At 29.7% G+C, this 24,241-nt stretch overlaps 3 protein-coding genes and 1 pseudogene across 3 annotated transcripts; 2 read left to right on the top strand and 2 right to left on the bottom strand.

The window, feature by feature from the left end:
* Positions 1 to 1,638: 1,638 nt before the first annotated feature.
* Positions 1,639 to 2,835, bottom strand: LOC123226423 (AT-hook motif nuclear-localized protein 1-like). The gene is made up of 2 exons (XM_044650944.1): positions 2,638 to 2,835; positions 1,639 to 1,989 (listed from the first exon to the last, which is right to left on the bottom strand). The coding sequence occupies exons 1-2, from the start codon at positions 2,833 to 2,835 to the stop codon at positions 1,690 to 1,692; spliced, it is 498 nt and encodes a 165-aa protein (XP_044506879.1). The 3' UTR covers positions 1,639 to 1,689.
* A 1,021-nt stretch (positions 2,836 to 3,856) lies between these two features.
* LOC123211809 lies at positions 3,857 to 4,849 on the top strand. The gene is made up of 5 exons (XM_044630722.1): positions 3,857 to 3,926; positions 4,013 to 4,079; positions 4,171 to 4,353; positions 4,426 to 4,486; positions 4,577 to 4,849. The coding sequence occupies exons 1-5, from the start codon at positions 3,922 to 3,924 to the stop codon at positions 4,735 to 4,737; spliced, it is 477 nt and encodes a 158-aa protein (XP_044486657.1). The 5' UTR covers positions 3,857 to 3,921; the 3' UTR covers positions 4,738 to 4,849.
* Positions 4,850 to 5,320: 471 nt separating this feature from the next.
* On the top strand, positions 5,321 to 5,978 carry LOC123226341 (annotated as a pseudogene).
* An 89-nt stretch (positions 5,979 to 6,067) lies between these two features.
* On the bottom strand, positions 6,068 to 10,885 carry LOC123211800 (AT-hook motif nuclear-localized protein 7-like). The gene is made up of 5 exons (XM_044630709.1): positions 10,299 to 10,885; positions 9,177 to 9,244; positions 8,929 to 9,060; positions 7,284 to 7,445; positions 6,068 to 6,700 (listed from the first exon to the last, which is right to left on the bottom strand). Exons 1-5 carry the CDS (start codon positions 10,708 to 10,710, stop codon positions 6,371 to 6,373), a joined length of 1,104 nt encoding a protein of 367 aa, XP_044486644.1. The 5' UTR covers positions 10,711 to 10,885; the 3' UTR covers positions 6,068 to 6,370.
* Between the last annotated feature and the right edge of the window lie 13,356 nt (positions 10,886 to 24,241).

Raw genomic sequence — 24,241 nt, 5'->3', positions numbered from 1 at the left:
TCAAAATTTCCCTTTAATTTAATAAAAAAATTATTTGATGCATTTTTTTCCAAATTAAAGAACCTAAACCAGTCAGGCATTAAAGCCAAAAGAAAATTTCTTATCATCATGGACCTTCCAAGAGAAGGCAACAAACTTTTTATTTATAGAATTCAACTGCAACGCTCGTTTTCGCTATAAAATAATCAGCGTTTCTACATTCAATTCTAACAATGGCAGGAAACAAACATTTACGGCAAGAGCAAGAATGTTGTATGTTACGACCACAGCCAGCGATTATGAAGAAGATTACGGTGGTCTCTTTTTGATGATACTGAACCTGGGTCCAATATAGACAGTTGTTATATTTGGGGTAGGAGGGTTGCTTTGCCATAGTCGTAAAGAGAGTCTAGCGTTCGCATTTATCGTAGTTCTGATTCTGCCTAAGGAAGCTATAATGGTGAAAGTTTTCATTTATTTTTTTGCCTAGGTACTTCTGATTAATTCTTTTCTTGCAGTTTACAAGAGACCATACAGTACAGAATTTATGTTCTGCCTGAAAAACATTTGAAGTAGGAATATGGCCATCTGCAAGGCAGAGAGTACAAATAAACCAATAATTTATTAATCTCTCTGTTGCTTTTGAAATTTAATACTGTTTTGCTAACTCTACAAGACCATAGCAAAACAAGTGGTACATGAGTAATGCCCTTGATTGCATGGTGGTAAGATTGAGAAGCAAATTAGTTGTTACTTGCTTGGGTGGGCACAAATTATATACTAATTGTCCTTAATTCTGAGAATGATGAGTACTGCTGAACAAATTTCTAAGTTGCCTGACGAGCAGTCTGGTTTCTTATAGGACCAAAATGAATGTACAAATTCTGGGTTCGACACCCTGGAGAAGAATGATAAGCCTGTTTTTCTCAACCATCATCAATTATATTCTTACCTATAACAACTTAAAATTTTCTTCAGCAGTCCCACACTTCACTATTTCCAACTGAATACAAAACAAGATGATGTTTTAGGTCCCAACGGCAAGCTGCAGCGATTCTTGGATGGGCCGGTTGATGCAGATGTTCCTTAATCAACGAGCACTCATTTGGACAGCCTGCAATAAAAACCTGGCATCCTGATTAGGACTATTATTCCAACGTTGTCTCCCATATCAAAAAAGCTACTCTACAGTTTTATGTGATGATGGGAAAATGATATGCTTTCAAGAGTCTGGGATCTGGCCATGTTCATATAATATAAAAGTTTGCATTTCTTTGTTCTGTTTTTATTCCTCACTAAACAATGAACAATTGTAATACAAGCTGAAACGAGGCAGAATAACAGCTCTGGAACAGCAAAAACTAAACGCTGAAGTGCATATCAGGAAATGATCAATCACTGGAAATGGCAAACAGGATTACGAGAGAAATGAGAATAAAACATAATATTCAGGTGAATGAATAAAATTGTCTTAATAGTTCAGTTGCCAATCAGTAATTCTGTAAAACAGAAATGCTTCTACAACATTGCTACATTAGGACGGTTTCTAATTTCTAAATTTCAGTGCTGCAATCGGGCAACTTTATGTCAATAAATCTATTTGTTACAACACAGATGCAAATAAGATTAGTTCATCCAGTTATCAAGTCAGCCTCCAAGTCTTCAGATACGCCTGAAAATGAACGTCAAATACAATATACCTTGTACATCCTATTCACTGAGCAAAGACACATTGATATCAGGAGATGACCCCTGGTTAGATGTGGTCTGTGAGCCATTCCAACCCAGACTAGGGGATGATGTGACATTTGGCAGTTGTTCATTGTTTCTTATGTTATTCATTTCTGGGTGGTTTTGCCCCATTATTGGAGTTATTGTGGTCAAACAGATCTTCCCGCCATCAGGTTTTACCTGTGAAATTAGTCTTGATGCTGTCACTCTATCATGTTCTCGATGATGCTTCCTTTTATGTACCTTGTAACCATTTGGCATGAAACTCCCCACCACAATCTAATAAATGAAGCATAACAAATGTAAGTCATTCATCCAATACTTTGACAAGCAATAGCACAATATAGCCACATGTTTCATTGTCAAAACTGCGTGACAAGTGCATTACAACTTGCGTCCATCATATATGACTAAACTCATGTATTTACACCAAGCACATTTCAGTTCTATTTAGAACACTACTTTAACATGAAGTTTGCATAAAACATCACTCAAGAGTGTGCCTCAATTCAGGTAAATTCAGATTACTTGTAAGAATGCATTGAATTTTTCAGCATTTTAATCAAGATCTGACTATGACAAGTGCATTAAATAGCATATTTCATTGCTTCTGTGCTGGAACATACCCCTACAAGGGATATGACCTGAAGAGATGTGCATGACTTACTTTCTTAACTAAAATCAATGAAATTAAATGCACGATATTTAATACTTACATAAATTAACTATGACTTGGTGAATACGGTATTTTTTTTTAATCCTCATCTATTGAAGAACTTTGGAAGCTAAAAGATTGGTATTAAATAATTATTTAAGAAACAGGTTGATACCAGAAATTAGGGGAAAAAGGCCATCTGTTATCTTACTTAACTGAGAGTTTGATTTCAAACAATTTGGATGGACAGAAGGCAGAAAATAGGCCTTTAACTGGATAGGGCTAGCAGCCAGTAATAAACCAGCAAGTCCACCACCTATAACACGCCCATCGGGTCCAGCCAACGAGACACTCAATCCACTAGTCCTACTTCTCACACCACTTGTATCACTGACTGTGAATGAACCAGTTAATGACGGTATCTCGAAGCGACCCTGCAAATAATATTTTACCAGATTAAGAATTGACATAAATATAAATCTCAGCACAGATTTTATCAGCAACATAAGTTACACCACACTGCATCTTGTGGGTTAGATAAACAATCATAGTGGATGATCCAAAAGATGATATCGAAGTTAAGTTAGTTAACAGCAGTCGGATTATTATCACACGGTACAAATTTTGTAGCTGTCCTAATTCTTTACAGACAGGACAAAACTGACCAGAAAAGCTAGTGCCTGAACATATCAATTGTTCAGGATACATAACTAAAACATGGCCTAAAGTTCAAAGTTTTCGGAAGAAATAAAGTTAAGAGTAACATCACATATGTGGAACCAAAAAATTGGTCAAGCATGAATGTGAACAAGAATTAGACTTGGAACTTCCAGGGAAAGATAGCTGCTTTGAAGGCTTTTTTTTTTAAATTTATATGTTCAATTTTTTTTTTAGCTGTACTTTTAAATAAATTATTAATTTTATGGAATTTTGATTTCCTTAAAATTTTAAACTTCAATCCATTATTCGTGCTAATAAATGCTGTCAATTGACATTGTATGTAGCATATCTCATAATTCATAAATTAATTGTACCTCATTGAAAGCCGAAAGGGTGAGCCGCATGCGTAATTGAAATTTGCAAAACTATTTATCACGAAGAACTCAAGAGTTGGCGACCTTCCACTATATAAGCCAACTGCAATACACTTCTTCTATCAGTGTAAAAATGGCGGAAAAGAGTGAGGACATAAAGAAGAAAAGTGTGTGTGTTTATGACAGCGATTCATCCCAAGAAAATGCAGGAATCGATTTTGACCTCCCTCTGATGAAACTGAGCTTGGGGCCAAGAAAAAAGCTTCTTGTTCTTTCCCTAGGAGGGCTTCTTTGCGATAGGGTCTATCGTAGACAAAGGAATGTTTCAATAAATCGCAGCCCTGATGCTTATTTTGGAAACTTCAAAAGTACGTGAAATTTTCACATTTATTTATTTACGTACAATGGTAAAATGACATTGAGATCAATTTCTTCTCACTTGCAGTTTATAAGAGGCCTTACTGTACAGACTTTGTGAAGTTTTGCCTGGAAAGATTTGAAGTCGTAATTTGGTCTTCTGCAATGGAGTAAGTGTTTATTAAATCCCACGATCCTTTTCCTTTTTTAAATACACTTTGTATTTTTGAAATTTCACTTCTCTTTGTGTGAAAAGGTGGAACATGAATGGTGCAATGGATTGTATAATGATGGGTTTAAGAGACAAAATTTTATTTGCTTGGGTAAGTATAATTTTCTTCTAACTTACGTTTATTAAGCATTTTCCCAAATGTGTGATGACTGATGAATGATATACTTTTCGGCTACCTGTAGGATCAAAGAAAATGCACGGATGGTGGGATCAATGCTCTCGAGAAGAAAGGCCAGCCAGTGTTTTTAAAGGAGTTGAAGAAAATCTGGGAGGAGAGCCCTGCTATTTCTAAACGCATGGAAAAGTTTTCTTCATCGAACACATTATTAATTGACACTTATCCCTATAGGGCTCTTCTGAATCCGGTAATATTGCATATACAGTAATTTCTGAGTTCTACCTCCATCAAAACTTAGTATTGCGGTGTTTTATTGCAGCCAAATACTGCAGTGTTTCCAGACGAATACACAGCCACCCATATCAGTGATAAAGCTTTAGGTAAATGCTTAGCATATATTTACTATTTTTAATACAAATATATGGATAGTGGAATTGTAATTCAACCCAGTGTTTGATGATATATGTTAGGTCCTGGAGGGGAATTGAGAGATTATTTGGATGGTCTGGTAGAAGCAGCTGATGTACCTTCGTATGTCAAAAAGCACCCATTTGGACTGCCTCCAATGACACCCATGCATCCGGACTGGGACCATTATTCTAAGATTCTTACTTATAACAAGAAGAAATAGTCTACAGTTTAGGAGAGATCATGTATTATGATAATAAAAGTGATGTTTCCATTATGGACTTTTCTTATGGTTGGTGTTAGGTTTTGTTATTGAATCATATCATTCCTACAAATATCTATAGAAGTTATTTTCTATTTGGTTAACAGTTTCTTTCAATTAAAACTTTCAAATTTTCCCTTTAATTTGATAAAAAGTTTATTTTATGCATTTTTTTTTCAAATAAAAGAACCAAATCCAATCAGGCAGTAAAGCCAAAAGAAAATTTCTCATCATGAACCTTCCAAGAGAAGGCGCCAAACATTTTAGGTATAGATTTCAACTTCCACACTCCTTTTCGCTATAAAATAACCGGCGTTTCTACATTTAATTCTAGCAATGGCAGGAAACATTTACGACAAGAACAAGAATGTTGTATTTTACGATCACAGCGATTTGAAGAAGATGCAGAAGATTACAGAGGCCTCTTTATTATGAAACTGAAACAGGGTCCAAGAAAGAATCTTGTTAGTTTTGGCCTAGGATGCTGCCTGAGGAAGCTATATAGGTGAAAGTTTGCACTTATTATTTTGGCTTACTGATAATTATGAAACAAATGCTTCTTGCAGTTTACAAGAGACCATTCTGTGCTGAATTTATGAAGTTCTGCCTGAAAAAATTTCAAGTAGGAATATGGTCATCTTCAAGGGAGGCAGTACAATTAATCCAATAATTTATTAATCTCTCTGTTGCTTCTGGGATTTAATACTGTTTTGCTAACTCTACAAGACCATACCAAAACGGGTGGTACGTGAGGAATGCCCTTGATTGCATGACGGTTAGATTGAGAAGCAAATTATTTGTTCCTTGCTTGGGTGAGCATAAATTATATACAAATTATTCCTAATTTTGAGATTGGTGGTTACTGCTGAACAAATTTCTAAATTGTCTGATGAGCAGTCTGGTTTTTTATAGGACCAAAATGAATGTACAAATTCTGGCTTCAATACCCTGGAGAAGAATGATAAGCCTATTTTTCTCGACCATCATCAATTATATTCTTACCTAAAACAACTAAAAATTTTCTTCAGCAGTCCCACACAACACTATTTCCAACAGAATACAAAACAAGATGATGTTTTAGGTCCCAACGGCAAGCTCCAGTGATTCTTGGATGGCCTGGTAGATGCAGATGATGTTCCTTTATCAAAGAGCACTCATTTGGACAGCTTGCAATAAAAACCTTGCATCCTGATAAAAGCTGAAATGTGGCAGAATAACAGCTCTGAAACAATAAAAACTAAACGCTGAAGTGCATCAGGAAATGATCAATCACTGGAAATGGCAAACAGGATTACAAAAGAAATGAGAACAAAACATAATATTCCAGTGAATTAATAAAATTGTCTTAATAGTTCAGTTGCCAATCAGTAATTCTGTAAAACAGAAATGCTTCTACAACATTGCTGCATTAGGACGGCTGCATTTGTTTCTAATTTCTAAATTTCAGTGCTGCAATCAGGCAACTTTATGTGAATAAATCTACTTGTTACAACACAAATGCAAAGAAGATTAGTTCATCCAGTTATCACGTCAGCCTCCCAAGTCTTCAGATACACCTGAAAATGAACGTCAAATACAATATACCTTGTACATCCTATTCACCGAGCAAAGACACATTGATATCAGGAGATGGCCCCTGGTTAGATGTGGTCTGTGAGCCATTCCAAACTGGACTAGGGGATGATGAGACATTTGGCAATTGTTCATTGTTTGCAATGTTATTCATTTCTGGGTGGTTTTGCCCCATTATTGGAGTTATTGTGGTCAAACAGATCTCCCCGCCATCAGGTTTTGCCTGTGAAATTGGTCTTGCTGCTGTCACTCTATCAGGAGCACCTGGGGACATAGAAGGAATCCCATGTTCTCGATGATGCTTCCTTTTATGTACCTTGTAACCATTTGGCATGAAACTCCCCACCACAATCTAATAAATGAAGATAACAAATGTAAGTCATTCATCCAATACTTTGACAAGCAATAGCACAATATAGCCACATGTTTCATTGTCAAAACCTGCGTGACAAGTGCATTACTACTTGCGTCCATCATGTATAACTAAACTCGTGTATTTACATCAAGCACATTTCAGTTCTATTTAGAATGCTAATTTAACTTGAAGATTGCATAAAACATCACTCAAGAGTGTCTCAATTCAAGTAAATTCAGATTACTTGTAAGAATGCATTGAATTTTTCAGCATTTTAATCAAGATCTGAATATGACAAGTGCATTAAATATCATATTTCATTGCTTTAGTGCTGGATTTTAACGATTCCCTAGTAATAAATTAACCATGACCTGGTGAATACAACCGTGAAGTGCATACATTTTTTTTGGGATCCTCATCTCTTGAAGAACTTTGGAAGGTAAAAGATTGGTATAAAATAATGATTTAAGAAACAGGTTGATACCAGAAATTACGGGAAAAAGGCTATCTGATATCTTGCGCAAATGAGAGTTTTACTTCAAACAATTTGGATAGATAGAAGGCAGAAAATAGGCCTTACCTGGATAGGGCTAGCAGCCAGTAATAAACCAGCAAGTCCACCACCTATAACACGCCCATCGGGTCCAGCCAACGAGACACTCAATCCACCAGTCCTACTTCTCACACCACTTGTATCACTGACTGTGAATGAACCAGTTAATGACAGTATCTCGAAGCGACCCTGCAAGGAATATTTTACCAGATTAAGAATTGACATAAATATAAATCTCAGCATGGATTTTATCAGTATGTGTTAAAATCGTCGTGAAAGCCAACATAACCAAGGACCACAGACATAAGTTACACCACACTGCATCAAAGAATAATTTTAGATGAAACAATCATAGTGGATGATCCAAAAGATGATATTGAAGTTAAGTTGGTTAATAGCAGTTGGATTATTATCACATGGTACAAATTTTGTAGCTGTCCTAATTATTTACAAACTGGAGAAAACTGATCAGAAAAGCTAGTGCCTGAACATATCAAGTGTTCAGGATATATAACTGGAACATGGCCTAAAGTTCAAAGTTTTCCAAAGAAATAAAGTTAGTGCAACATCACATGTGGAACCAAAAAATTGGTCAATCATGAATGTGAACAAGAATTAGACTTGGAACTTGCAGAGTAAGATAGCTGTTTTGAAGGCTTTTGTATTTAATTTATATGTTTAATTGTTTTTTAAATGTACTTTTAAATAAATTATTAATTTTATGGAATTTTGATTTCCTTAAAATTTTAAACTTCAATCCATTATTTATGTTAATAAATGTTATCAACTGACTAATTTTTTGGTAACTAACATTAAAATTTTTTACTTTTGGAAATACCTACAATTATGTTGTGCATTTAATTCAACATTAAAAATAAAAAATTTCTTTATTTATCCTTTATTTTCTTCAATCTGTGCCTTTTTTTTTCATATTTTCTTTATCTTCTACTGCTTTTTAACAAAATCCCAATACTCATCAAATCAAAATTTGCAACTTAGCTTCAAAGGGCATCACACAAGTGACAAAGAGGAGGTAAGATAATTTTATATCCTTCCTCATATTTCCCTTTTCCTCCATAAACCATCGGTTTCTTAATTTTAATTGAAAATAATTCAAATTATAACGATATATTGATATTTATTATTTTTATGCAAATTAATAATATAAGATTTTATATCATCACCAAGAAGTGAAATCAAAAGAGCATAAATCAGGTGATACAGTGCCTTGACATTTTTATAGTTATTTTTATTTTACCAAAATAATAGTATTTATAATCTGAACAGAAATGAATCTGAAGTTGAAAATCATCAGAAAAAAAAATGGAAGAACTAATTCAATCCCCAAAAGGTGCACTTGATAGATTTGTTATTTTTACCAAACAAAATTTTTTTTCAGAAATGTTACGATCACTCAATTTTGAGTATCTAGTTGGATACCTACATAATGTCATCTGATTAAGTATTATTTTACCTTAATTCAAAATCACTGGTGCATATAGTTTTATTAAACTTGTAAGTATAACATTATTCTCTAGCGATTGAATGATAGAATAAGAAAGGAAACCTCATCGATCAACCCAATTAATTAGAGAGAAAGCAGAGAGGATAGGAGGGAGAAATTCAGAGATATTAAAGACATGAAAACAAAATTTCAGGTTTGAGTTGATACCTCAAATGTCAAGATACCACCAGAGGAACCAGGCTGCCGAATGGTGACATTAGAAACAGCTCCATTAGCTGAGAGAATACAAATTCCTCGAGGACCCTTCTGCGAAAACGAAAGAATCTTCCCTGCAACATCCTGAAAAGTAATAAAACAAAATATCCAAATCAAAATTAACAGTTTAACCAAGATTCAAGATTTGTCCAAGATATTCTTAGCCAATTCACCAAAGCTTTCATGACCATGCCCATTACCTCCCCCGTATTGACTGTGACAACATGAGGTGTGAAGTCCCCTCCTGCTGTGTTCGCGAACAACTCACCTTTGCATATCAAATTCCACATGTAATATTTGTCAAATTATAACAATCTAAAAAACATTCTTCACACTGAAAATGTGAGCATAGAGATGGTAATGAGTCATGTAAGGGTCAAACATCTCAATCTTGTCCCATCACTGAAACGGGGATGCCAGGGAATCTTATCCCCTCCCCACAGAAAAAATTTCTACTCTCTTCCCCTTCCTATTCCTGCATTACAAATCTCTCGCACTTTCTCTCCTCATCCTCTGAAATTAATTATTGTTACATATTTATAATAATTAAAAAATTTTAAGAGTAATTCAGCATATAAAAATAGGTTTAAAATATATGTAAGAAAGAGAATGAACTAAGTTAGGCTAAGAATATATTTACCCTTATTTTCATCTTTATCTTTTATTGGAAGAATTTTAATCATCTCCATTTCGTCTTTATTGAGACTGGTTTTGTAGGTGGAATTATCCAGTCTATGTCCACATGACAAAAATACAATCTTTGACTTGAATCATTTCTATGACCACTAAAAATCCTAATTATTAATGTTCAATGACGATACTGACCTTTTCAAGTACACCTTCAACCATTATTATACGAGAAAATATCCGAATTTTAATTTCCTTTGACATAAGAGAAGGGAATGAAATTAATTTTTTTAAAAGGGCAAAAAGGCAAGTTCAAATCCACTGAAGCCAGCCTTGGCAGAAATCCATTAAAAAAATTGCAATAATCTGGTAAGTTGAAATTAAGATCTCAATCCCACCATAAATCAACCTACCCTTAATCTTAACTCTTTCAACCCTCACAATTGAGTTTTTATGAACCAACCGCATATGGGGTTGGTGAGAAAATGGAAGACAAAATAAATAAAATAAGAAAAGTTCTTTTTTTTTAAATACTTTTTTATTAGAAAAGAAAACGAAACAAATATCGACAATCGTTTTTCCTTTTTTTTTTTTTTTTAAGATGTAAGTTGAGTAATATTTACTTTAGAAAAATTTCCCAGCATTTTCTCAGCAACCAAACACAAAGATGAAAAAAAAAATTTCCCAAAACCTACCTAAAGAAGCAAGAAGCTGCCAGTTACCAGAACCCGGAGGCCTACCTCGACCCCTTTTTGAAGAAGAATAATCTGAAGGAGTTAAAGTAAAACCAGGAGGTGATGATACAAGTGGATAAGAAAAATGCTGCAACCTCAGGTTTCCTTCAGAATCATATTTTCTCGGCCTTCCTCTTTTTTTCTTTCCAAACAGATCCCCACTACCACCACTATTATTATTATTTTCTAGGGCTGATGTAACTGCAACTGCACCTCTGCTAAGATCAATGTTCCTTTCCAAATTACTCACAACTACTTGAGACGCCGGTGGTGGCGGTTGCGGCAACAACACGTTGCTACTCACCGGTGGTGGTGAGTCGGTGTACGAGTTACCACCTGTTGATCCAGACATAGTGCTTTCTTTTTCTTCCATAACGAAAGAATTTGAAAATGAAACTCAGAGAAGTGTGAGCTTTTGTTTTCTATAAATGGAAGAGAAGTTTGAAAGAGAGAAGGGTAACTGCAAATGGCGCCAGAAGTAGAAGGTGGTGTAGCTTTTTGAACTTTGGAGGAAATTTATGAACTTCCCTCCATCAATGGAGAAGAAAAAGAGACTCAGAAAACTGGTCTTTTTCTTGTCTGGACTCCACACCCTCATTTGTGTAATTACTATAATACCCTTCACTACCCAAATTACCCTTCTTAATTATTTCATCTTGATTTTCGTTTTATTTTTATGATAATAATAACTTTTATTGAATATAATTAATATTATATAAAATATATATATCTTTTGTTGATTATTCATCACTTGGATTAGATGGGTGAATTTCATCTATGGATTTTCATTTTCATTGTGAAAGGGCAATATAGTAATATCACATGGTTAAAAAAACAGGGAGAGTAATAATAAGTCGGTTTTAGAAGTCCACAAAACAACTTTGTTTGGATTAAAAATGCAGTCAAACCGATGCTTTGCTGTTAAAGCAATAAACTCCCCCTTAAAATAATGCCTTTATTTATTTATTTTATTTTATTTTAAAATAAATATAGTAAAAGTTCAAATCCCAAACTTACGTTTCTCAACATAATTGGAATCCGGATTTTAATTTGTTCTCATTATAATTAATTATCATTTATTTTAAAGTTGAGTGATATGATATGGGCACCTCTATTAATTTTATTAACAGGGCAACCCAACCCATCACTAATTAACAAAAATTAAAAAAAAAGTTTTTTATTATAATAAAAATATATAAACATATTTTTAGTACATAATTAGGTACATAAATAATATATTATTATATAATTAAATAATTTTAAATTAAAGATAAATAATAGTTTTATCATATGATAACACATCATTTATATATTTAAATTATATAAAAAAATATGTATAAATAATATTACTTTTCTCATTATTATAAAAAAATGTTGGTTTTTGTACGGAGTATTTTTGGAAATACGTTGGCCAATATAGTTATAGTTTTGAAGATTTGGCCTATTTTGTTTGAGTTTATATTTGTCAAAGAGTAATGCTATATGTATATATTTTTATACATAATTTAGATATACAAATAATGTATCATAATATAATTGAATATTATTTTATTTTAAATTTAAAATCATCTATTCATATGATGACACATTATCTGTATACTTAAATTATATATAAAAATGTATACGTATAATTTTATTGTGTGTTAATTAACTTAATATTTATAAAATATTGATAATTATTACTTAATATGTAATTCATAATCAATATAAATGACATTTGAGCAAGGGCAATGTTACGCACGTAAAGTTTGAGTATATAAAATAAATATATAGATAATATATTATTTATATATCTATTTTATATATTTAAAATATATACCCATAATTTTATTAATAACATTTATACTAATACTATGATAAAACCCTAGTGTGTAAGCCATTACACATGGAATCACTAAGACATGACCATTAGGGGAAGACTTTGTCAAAGTGACACACGCATAGATGTGGTCACATGTGTAAACATATATATATATATATGAAAAATAATGAAATTATATATATATTAATAATATATCATTATATTTAATTAAAAATTATTTAATTATATAATAATATAATATTTATCTATTTAAATAATATATTAAAAATATGTAGACATATTGCCCATCCCGTTAAAAATTATGGCATAGTACACAAATGCTTCCTTTGCCGTCAATTCCCAGGTTTAAATATAATTGTTGACCAATTAAAACCCAAATTAAGCAGACTAATACAATGAATCTATTAAACGTATACTTTACAGATAACTTTGTTATAGCAAATTGAAAAAGTAAAACATATGTTTAAAGATTTAAGATAATCTTTATTATTTTATTTTGTTAAAAAAGTAATTAAATTTCGTTGATATTTTTTTTAGTTAATAGATTTTTTTTTAGGTATTATGAATATTAAGGTTATTTCTTACTTTTATCTGCAAAAATTTATGTTAATCGAATAATTGGGAAATTAATTAAATTTTTTTTTAGTGTTTATACAATATTAGTTAACACTTTATAGATTATACAAATATAGTCAAAAAACTAATGTAATATATATTTTAACTTAATTACACAGTATAAATTCTGTAATTGTCCAAATCTTTATAACTATATGTGTAAATAATAAACACAAATTTATAGATAAACAGTAATATGTTATTATATAACTGAACGTTATTTTGATTTTAATTTTAATTTAAAATTATTTAATTATATAATAATATGTTATTGTTTATGCTAACTTCCATGCATAGTTATATAGGTTTTCATCTTTTATTAGTGAATAATTTAATTGGAAACTGAACATCGATGATAAAGTAGGTGTTTGTGTAATATGTCATAGTTTAAAAGATGCTAAGAGAAAAATCTTATTTCCAATACTCGAATTTTCATCTTAATTTTATTACATTATTATTTTTTTTTTTTTAAGTGAGAAATCTCATCCAAGTTAGATCATTATTTTTGAGATTGAATCAATAATATCAAATAAAATAAACTTTGAGTTTGATAACCAACCCCATAACCATGAATCAAATAATTTAAGAGTTTGATTTTGATATGTTATCAAAAAATATTTGAATTCATACTCTTATACATATAATTTCCTCTTTTACCACTCAAACTACCCATAAGGGATAATTGTGTTACGTTGTTGGTAGGTTTATAAAATACAATCTTATTAATGGATAGACCAAAAGACTTATTCCCACTAAAGATATAGTAAAAACTCAAACTCCTATCTTCAAACTTTTAAAAACTAAAAAACTCACTTATAAACAAATTTCGGTTAAAATTCTTAATTAGAGTTAGGGGTAAAATCGCTTTTTATTAAAAAAATTAAAATTTTATTACATTTTTCTCCCTTGGCTTAAAAAACTCACAATTTTTTCCAATCCATAGTTTGAAAAGTGTAAATACCCCTTATGATTTTTTCCTCTTCTCTCCAACACTGATTCGCCATCTCTAGCAGTTGGTCGTCCTCCCTCCGATCTCTCTCATTTTCCTCTCCAATTGTCTTTAACTGAGACAAAAATGAAATCATCTTTATTTCGATCAAAAACAACCAGAAAAGAAAGGGAGAGAGACTAGAAAGGAGAGATAAGACGAGAGGGAGGATGGCTAACGATTGGAGATGGCGAATCCTCATCGGTGAGAAGAGGAACAAACTTTAGGGTATATTTGTTACTTTTCAAACTTTGGATTGATGGCGAAAATTATGAGATTTTTAAACTTAAAGAAGAAATGTGATAAAACTTTAATTTGTTTAAATTTTTAATAAATAATAATTTTATCTTTAAATTTTTAATAAAAATTTATTTATAAATAAATATTTGAATTTTGAAATATTAAAAAATAAAAAAGTATACTTTAGCTCGGAACAAGTCTCTTGGCCTAATGGATAAAAGCAAAGGAACATCAGAAGGGCAGGGTGCCCCAATCACATTCACATGACATCCAATAAACAAAATGACGAAATAGAAAAATAAGGAAAATGGTATTTTATAATATTTTAAAATCTGCAAAAAGCAGGCAGTAATTAAAAGCTGTCGGTGAGACCGTTGACGGTCCTCACCACACACGCAATGCCTTCTAATATTAACAAAAAGCTTCTGTTTCTCTCCCTTCCTACGCTTTACTCTCTCTCTCTTTCACCTAACGACATCGTTTCTAGTTGCTGTCTTCTTGCAATAAAAGCTTCCAAATAAGAGTACCGTGATTCTAACGACTGACAGAGCCTGTCATTCGTGTTGAATTTCTGACCAACAAAACAAACCCCTATATTTTCTGCCACATTCAACCTCAGTTTTACAAAACTGCCATCGCCCAGGAGTCAATACGTAACAGAAAAATTATAATTAATTTCCCTCTGATTTAATAAAATAATTTCTTTTTAGATTTTAAAAATAACAAATAATTTTCATTAAGATTTTAGGTGTAATGAGAAATTTTTATTATATTAACAATTCATAACTAATATAATAAAGATATAAAATTTTTACTGTCTCTAACAATCAATGGAATTTTATTATTATATTATAGTTAAAAGACATTATTATCGTATAATTCGATTTTTTTTTTAAATTTGTAAAAATAATTAATTTATATATAGCAATTAACTATATGAATTATGTATAATAATTATATGTCATAAATCGACAGAAAAGGGTAAATAACTTTTTTAGAGAAAGGAAAAGAAAACTTTTGATAATTACAATTCTTCTTCGTAATTTTTTTACTGTGTCTTTTATATTCATATATTAAAGATTATATAAAAACATCAAGACGTCCCTTTTAACATTTATATTGTTACATTGTAATCAAAATAATTAATACTATAATGATGGACGTCACTACATTAATATTTATTATTCAGTGTACTTCTCATTGGTGTATTTTTTTAATTTCAACAATTTGGTGGTAGTGGGAGAGCCCCCCATAAAGCTCTTGATTTTATTCAATTAAACACTCTTATTATTTGTCAACTTTTCGTCCATTGCCAATAAAACATTTGGCTAGTGGAAGAAGAAATAAAGAAACCTAAGTGACCAAGTTACTAAAGAACCAAGTCTAAGTCATAATGTTACTCCTTTATAACCACGCGATTTTATCAATGAAATCCAACTTGTTATAGTAGGTAGAGATCAACCGATTGGACTTGAAAAAAAAACACAATTAAAAAATGTCATGGTGGTCTTACCAATGTCATCACAATTCTAATCCATTAATTGGATACCATTGCCCCAACAATAACACCAAGGACCTTAGTTCTTTTTCCATTAATAGTTGTTACAAGGTCTCAAGTAAATACGCAACGGAAGTAACATGTAAAGATTTTAAAGCAACATATAACATCACCTAATCATGGCCATAAATCTTGAAGTACGATTTGTTTAAAGGATATAATTTTACAACATGCTAGATTATCAAACATAGATGGAGTTAAATACACATACCAATGTTGGGGGTTTTTCGTCTTTAAAGTCATTAAAATAGTGATATGAATTATTCGTAATCTAAGAAAAAGATAATACTTTAGTATCCACATAAGACATCAACAATCAAAGACTTAAACGTGCACTCTAGAACAATTGTACATGATAGTAAATGTGGATGAATAGTTATGAGTACATGTAATCGGGTAACAAATTTTGAAAAGTTAAATTTCTGTCTCTTTGTATAAAAAACTATTGTTGTCAACCTCTTACATTAGATTGCATCTATGATTGACATAACTCTTATTAGAGTAATTTTCAATATCAACAATTATATCTTTTAACTCTAATGAAACTTATGAGGTAACTATATAAATAAAAATGCAAAGTAGTTTTAGAGTTAAAAAATTGTGAGAATTATTTACGAGATATACAGAAAAAAAAAAGTTATATTTGTTCAATAAATATAACAGTTTCGTAGAAAGAAATTACATACTCAAGACCCTATGAAATAAGATATCATAATCTTTGATCTTACCAAAGTTTATTTTACATAGAAAATAGGGGATGGTTGATAATATGCAAAATCTACTTGTTATAGTAACATGGAATACGCAAATATTTACGATGGTTGATAATTTGAGATCTTAATGATTAACAAAATCAATAAAACACTAAAACTTTCAAAGAAAATGCGTAAATTTAAATCTATATTATATTTGTAAAATCTTAACTTACCCAATATAATAGTTATAAGTTTAATTATTATATCTCATAATTTATCTATCTAATCTATTCAAACAAGATTTTCTATTTACCCATCCAATTAATTCGCATAAGGTCATCGATTGAAAAAAAAAATTGGTATAATATTATTTTTGGTTTTGAACATGAACTCATGAATGCATGGTACGAAGACAGTGGATTTAAATGACTTTCTGTGGTGGTTGCCGCACATAGCAGCAAAATCAATCTAAATATTAATAAGAAGTACCAAATAATATTTTCTAGTTTCTGCACCATTATTGGTATCTTCATGCCACATTTCTTTACTCCAATATACATAAAAGTTTTGGGGACCATCTTATGCTATAAATTTCTCCTCTGAATAAAAATAAAATAAAATAAAATAAAATTTATGCTTAGTTGTTGTGATAATGGGTAAAATGGGTAAATAATGTTCAATAACTAAGAATGATTCTATCACATGAAAGAATCCACCTGCCATATCAATATTCTTTTTTTTTTTTACAAAAAATATTTAATATAAGTGTAATTTTTGTATTCTATAATAATGATAAAAAGACCAAGTCAAAACGTGAATAAAAAATAAAAAATTAAATCTAAAACTCTTATAATGCCTAAATAATTCTATGAGTTCCTTGGTTTAAAAAAAAAAGAAAAGGGTTATATTTTTTTACCAAAATAAATAAATAATTTTATACACAAACTCCAAGTTTTCTCCTTGATATTTCTTTCTACCCATTTATAAAATATAAATTTACCTAAACCAAAATTTTAAAGTCGTCATAAAGTTTTTTAAAATTGCTAAAAAAACGTTTGGTAAACTTGTTTTATTTATTTATTTTAATTTAATTAAAATAAATCTCTACCTAATTTTCAAATAAACATAATAATTAATTCCTAAGTCAAACCAGAAAAGAAGCAAATCCAAAATTTCTTTCTTTAAAATTTGTGCCCAAAAATTCAAAAGGTTAGATCTAGGATAAATTGATTAATATTTTTATATGGGTTGTTCAATGTATTGTTATTTACTTGATAAAAAAGGAAGGAAAAAGTGAAGATGATTCATGCTAGCTAGCCAACATTCTCCAGTCACAAAAAACGGCTATATTAAATTTTTAATTTAGAAATTTAGTCAATAATCATGAAATTAATTAATTAATTAATTAAATTTAGGGTTTAAGATTTGAAAGCTAGTCGTAAATGAACAAGAGGGTTTGAAGATAATATCTACATAATCATGTATGTGTTCTTTTCTTGGATTTTCCCTTTTCTTTTTCTTGCAGGCCTAATAGCATATTCTCACACATACACAAAATTTTTTTTTTTTTAAGAGAGAGAGAGAGAGAGAGAGGGAGAGATTCTCTACTGATGAGCATGTGGGGTTAAAGAGTTTCAAGGCATCAATTTGTTAATAAATTTTCAATGAGGGCTTCCATAAAAAAAAAAAAAAAAGAAATTTGGTTTTCCAATACCCACTTTGAATAAAGGAATAATATTTTACTATTAATTTCCTTGAACTTGAAGAGTCCCAACTAAAAAAAATAAGAATTTAATTTATCTCTCAAACAATTAGGTTGTGTTTGACTAAATCGGATTGACTAATTGAATTGGTTAAATTGTAAATTAGTTTACAATTAGATTTAATTTTACAATTTGGTTAGATTTATATATAAATATTAATTTATTTAAAATCTGATTAAATTTGATAAATCTGTTAAACTGAAAAAATTATTTAAAACCAACAAAATTAGGTTTGCATAATATATATTTAAAATTATATTTTATATGTTTCATATATTTTATTTTTAAAAAAGTGATAATTGTTCAATATTATTGAAGAAATACATAATGATTTAATAATAGATTAAACCGATTAATTGTCCTATTGAATTGGTTAAATTATAAATCAATGAGATAATTTGTTTGACCACTTGTCCGGTTTTAAAAAACATTAAACATGCTACATTTTCTTCCTTTAAAATACCTAAAATTTGGTAAAGCTTATAATTAAAATTCCAAAAATATATTTAAAAGAAAATATATATCCTTTTTTGCAAATGAAAAAATAAAAACATATTAATATTATACATTAAAGAACATATAACAGTTATGTAGGCATATATATGGGCCCGAGAAGAATTTATTTATTTATTGATTAATTTTGCTATTTTCTAAAGTAATTAATTAAAAAATAAAAAAAATGCTTAATCTATTTATAAAGTTATAAATGAACAGGATAAAATAAGCAAAAGCCCAGCCAAGCCCAGCCCATTAAAAATCTAAATTAAAAAAAAAAATAATTTTTGGATCGTGAGATAAAAGCCTTGAGGAGGGGGAGGGGACCAGTCTCTGTATAATTATTTTTGTAAAATAAAAATGAATAAGCATGAGATAAAGCTGCATAGTTATAATTAAAAACATAAAACTTTTTGGTGCATGTGATTTGATTCTGCTACGTTAACCCATGCTTATTTCTTAATCAATCCTTTCCTTTCACAGTAAGCAACTATTCTTATCCTTATCCTTGCTTTATTTTCCTTTCTTTTTTTAATTCCTATAAAGATAATACACAAAATTAATTAATTATTTGCTTTAGCTTCACAAGCATAGAATGTGGGTTCTCTAAATTATATTTCTCAATACAGGTTTTTTGAATTTTCACAATTTAAAAGTTCTGAATAAGGTGTGTATAATTCGATTTAAATCATAAAACCGAATGACTGGTTTCATTGGGGATCTCTCATCTTCATTTTATCGACAAAACTTTTTGTCTTTCTAACTTGAAGGACCAATTGGAGGGGGGAGAGATGAGAAGAGAGAGATTGTCGAAGTGAGAGAATGCGTTGGGAGGCAGAGACCGCTGGAGGAGAGGCTGTAAATTAAAGAGTAAACCTTACGGGGGAAAATGTTGTTTTCTAAAATTTGGTCTAGGGGGAAATTGTTGTTTTTTGGGATTTAGGGTGAAAAAAAATATAAAATTTTAAAACTAATATATTTGGTTAATTTTAATCATCCATATATGGGTAAAAGGGTTTTTCAAAGTTAAAGAGAAAACTTAAGAAATGAGCAATCTTTGGGTGAAAATAAGTCCTTTGGCCTTTTAGTTTTGAGTTTATTTTTCCTAACTTATTTCTCTTCTTGTGTTGTGTAGGGAATGTTCATAAGAAGCTAAAGGTATTGCATGTGTAAATCTTCATAATAAATTGGAGGCATTACATATGAAGGATTGTTATATATGCATATTAAGTTGCACGTACTACATATGTAAGTTTAAACTTGTATAATAAGTCGAAATTATTCAGATTGACCCCAAGTATGTGAATAGTAGACTCAAGATTGGGAGGTCATATTGTCAAGTATGTGTCCAATTCATGTGTTTATTTTCATAAGAGTTTTCTCAATCGCACTTTCAGTTCATAATATCAGGAGTAATCTAAAAGAAAAAAACTTATATGTGGTGATGTTGGTGATGATAGTTCTTCTCAAACCTTCATATTTAGTTTTGATACAAGAAAAGTAATTTGGACAACTTCTTGTCATCAAATGTAAATGTTTTTATAAAATAAAATTTCATTTATATTTATGATTTGGGGTTATCAAGATAAATGCATCTTACAACACCAACTTAGTATACTAGGAGCTTAGTGGAACATGGATCTATGAAATTTTTTAATATATTTTTTAATTCTAATAAATTTCTACAACACTAAAAATGGAGACAATTTTGATTTCGTTTATTCTAGATAATTATTATGTGTTTAATAAGAAGTTATATATATACTTAACTGATTAGTTTAATTAACAAGGTGATACATAAAACAAATAATAATATACTTATAAAACAAACTTTTATAGGTACCCCACATGTGATCTTTGTTGGTTTTGTCTGTTTGTAGCTTTGTGTTGGTCTTTCATTGATTTAGTCGAGCTTAAGTTGTTCTTTAGTTCTCTTTTGGGTGTCTCGTTGGTTTTGGTTAATATACACATTTGCTTACCAAAGAAAAAAAATTTATATGAAAGAGTCTTTATACTTGACTGATTTATTTAAACAATGATCCATCAAATAAATAATAATATATGTATATACAAACATTAATAATACTACACCAATGATGAGTTTTTATGAGTGTCCATGCAAAGGTCTTGTGTATCTTCAAAAGGTTGGCTTGAAGAATTTTCGATTAAAGCCAATCATTAATGTTGAAGTTGAGTTGTAGTATTCATCTAGATAAGACTAAATTGGATAGTTAAACTGTAATGATTCATTTAGAATTGATCAACTAGTTATAATGATCCCTCTGGATTTGATATTGTTGGTTGATGTCAATCGTTAATCTTGAGGTTGAGTAATAAGTTGGGTGAGCATCATCTTCAATATTGGGTAAGCTTTGTTATGTATTTTGGAGTTCATTCAAGACATCTCTACACGACACAAGAAGAAATATAAACCAGAAGAATAAAAACCCTAAACTTAAAAGTTTGGCCAAAGATATGTGGTATTGGTAAGATCTAACTAGTTGGATAAAACAAATATTGTTGGCTTATCTCTCCTAATATGACTATTAAAAGGTTGGTTGAATCATATCTAAATTGAAAAGGTTGGCTATGTGGGGATTTCAACCAAATTTGGCAATATATATAAAACAAAGATTGGCCAAATAGATTTAACCCCCATTTGTCAACTTTTTTCTCTCCTTGATATGTTTGTTAAACCTATAAAATTTAGTAAAATGGGGAGATTCAACCAACTTTATTTCTTATAATATGAATGTTAAACTATAAAAGAATTAGTCGAATTAAGCTATATAGTTAAATTTATTTAAAATCTTCTTCCCAATATGGTTTTTAAACTCTAGAAGATACTCGCAGATGTTATCTAGGGTTTAACAACCATTTCACAATAAGTTGAAATGGTAGAATTTGAACTTTAAAAATCATATTTGTAAGTTTTTGTGCTTTGATTTTTATGTTTTCTATTGTATTTATACTTTGTGTTATAAAATTTAATTTTCCAACAACAAAATTTTAGTAGAGAATGATTAACATTTTTTCAAGTTTAGCCTAAAGGGTTTATGTGGCTTAAAAGAATAAAAATTTATTTTGATAATATTTTATTTTATTATTAATATTATCTTATTTAATTTGTTAGTATAAATAAATCTATTTATTATAACCTTTAGGGGGTGTTTGGTTGAAGTTTTATAAAAATTACTTTGCTAATAGATCTTTAATTACTTATATTACTTTGTTTAATTTATCAGTGATAAAAAATTATGATAATATTTTATTATAAATGATGATGTGACAAGTAATATAGGTGATAATTTGATTACTACAATCACCTTAGGTATTAAAATATTATTAAGGTAATTTTCATATTATTATAATTATATATTTATTTATTAATTTTTTAGGATAAAAATAATTTTATTTTAAATTAATATAACAAATAACATAAAAAATATTTTAAAATAATTATACCCAATAACATTTAAGTAAATAATATATTAGTATTCTTTTATTACCTCTAACCAAACACAATAATTATTTATACATATAGTTTTTATTAAATATAGTAATAATTTATATCTAGTAATATTTAAAATAATTTATTAATTTTGATAATAAAATATTATTTAAATCAAACGCCTATTTATATGTAATTTAAGTGACAAAGAAGAGAGACTTCAAACATAAAAATAAATATTCAAATTTGATCATTTTTTGGATTTGAGATTTTACCTGCCAATTGCACTAAAGTCACAAATTTTCTTACTCACAAGTAACTAATATTAATCTAACAATTACCAAAGTCAAAATATATTAATTGCATGATGAAGTCCATTTGAGAGAACCTCTTGGACAAAATCTAAGTAGTTAGATTTACAGTCACCAAATCTGATTTTTGTCGGGCAAAGGTTAAGTAGACCCCTCGCATATCTTAATTAACTTGGAAATTATTTTATGGTGAAATTGAAATGGCAAAAAGAGATTCACCAATTTAATTACAACATTTGTAAAGCACCAAAAAAAAAAAAAGAGTTAAGTATACCTTATTAATTTATTATTGACCATGAATATTAACGACATAGTTCATTAAATTAATTATGAGTTAAAATGGGGAGAGTTTAAATTAATTACACAATTAGCACCATGTTTTGGTAGGATTCCTTTATTAAGTTGAAGTGAATGGATGTTTTATGTCTTCATTAACGGAAATCAGAGAATCCAAACACTTAAAGTATACTTTTAAATTAGATCTCACGAGTTAACAAAATTAGAAAAATATTAAAATTTTTAGAAAAAATAATTGGGTTTGAGTCTTTGTTACGCTTGTGAAGTTTTAAATTACCTGTTGTTGTGGATTCTGTGCCCCAGGTTTACCTGTCCCTTTATACTTATAAGCTTAAAAATACAGGAGAGTTATCAATAAAAAATTTTTTCAACAAGAAATTAAGTTTTCAATTACTTCTTTAATGGCTTTCGAGTGGGCAATTTTCCTCTCCTTTATCCTTGACACTATTCAAACTTTGGATAAGTTTTTCAACAAGAAAAGGCTTGATATACCTTTTAATTGCTTAGGGTTAATATGAACCGGTGCTTACCCTGATCCATGATAAATAGCCTATTTACTTATGCAAAAGCATGAAAACCCAAGTGACATTTTTGTCCAAGAAGAATATGCAAAAATTTCTTTTAAATGCATATATGTAAATTCATTATTTGGGCTTGTAGCCCAAACATGTTGTTGATCATATTTAATTAGGGATTTATTGGGCACTTAATCAACATATTTAAGGGAAGTAATTTTTAGTTTTATCAAATTAATATCCCTCACTTTTAAATGTATTTTTAATTCTTTATTTCATTTTTTGTTGCAATTTCTAACCTTCAATTCTTACATAAACTCTGAATCTAAATTTTCTAAATCATTGAAACGACTTTTTTGGAGAAAGTAATCACATAATGTGATGAATAAAAAACTGCAGAAGAGAAAAATAATTTTCAAAATTGAAAATAGGAAAAAGGGTATAAAAAAAACTAAATTAGAAATTGGGGAAAAATGGTGAAAACCAAAACTCTAATTAAGTTTGAAATTGGGAAAAAAAAAGGAGTGCAAATAGAAACCCTAGTTAAACCTAATTAAACAAGACTATTTTTTTCATATAAGATGGGATTTACAGAGTGTTTTTTTTTTTTTAATTTTTATAAATAAAGTGTATTTAATTATGTCAGATAGTGATCAACCAGATAGGAGAATAAAAGTCATTTCCCCATATTTGATTAAACTACAATGGGCCTGGCCCAAACCATTTTAATTGGGCATTCAACTTCATTAACTTCAAGTCATTTTATGTTAGGATCCATGTTTTGAGTTCACAAAAGAAGTTAGATAGGCTAAATACTCTTAAAATTTAAATTTAAATTCAAAAATATTAAATTTTTATATTCAAATTAAGTTTATTTAAAATTTATTTAAGTTTAAATTTAAATAAATTTGATTTAAATCTACCCTTATTGTCAAGTTTGATTTTTTTAATCATTTAAACTATTTTGTTGACTTTCGTTATTTCTATTTTATCATTTTTTGTCACAAATTTAGACACTAACTTGACGGTCAGTCACGGCTGTTGCAGTTGTAAAATTATTGAGACTGATGTATTTCATTTTCGCTAAATACGCCGTGTGGGTTTCAAAGTTATCGCCCCCACAAAAATTCCCCTACACTCCCAGGTATATTCAT

Source organism: Mangifera indica, chromosome 1 (genome assembly GCF_011075055.1).
Source record: "Mangifera indica cultivar Alphonso chromosome 1, CATAS_Mindica_2.1, whole genome shotgun sequence".
NCBI lineage: Eukaryota > Viridiplantae > Streptophyta > Magnoliopsida > Sapindales > Anacardiaceae > Mangifera > Mangifera indica.
Note: the sequence above shows the minus strand (reverse complement) of the source record. Positions and strands in the feature narration are given on the sequence as shown.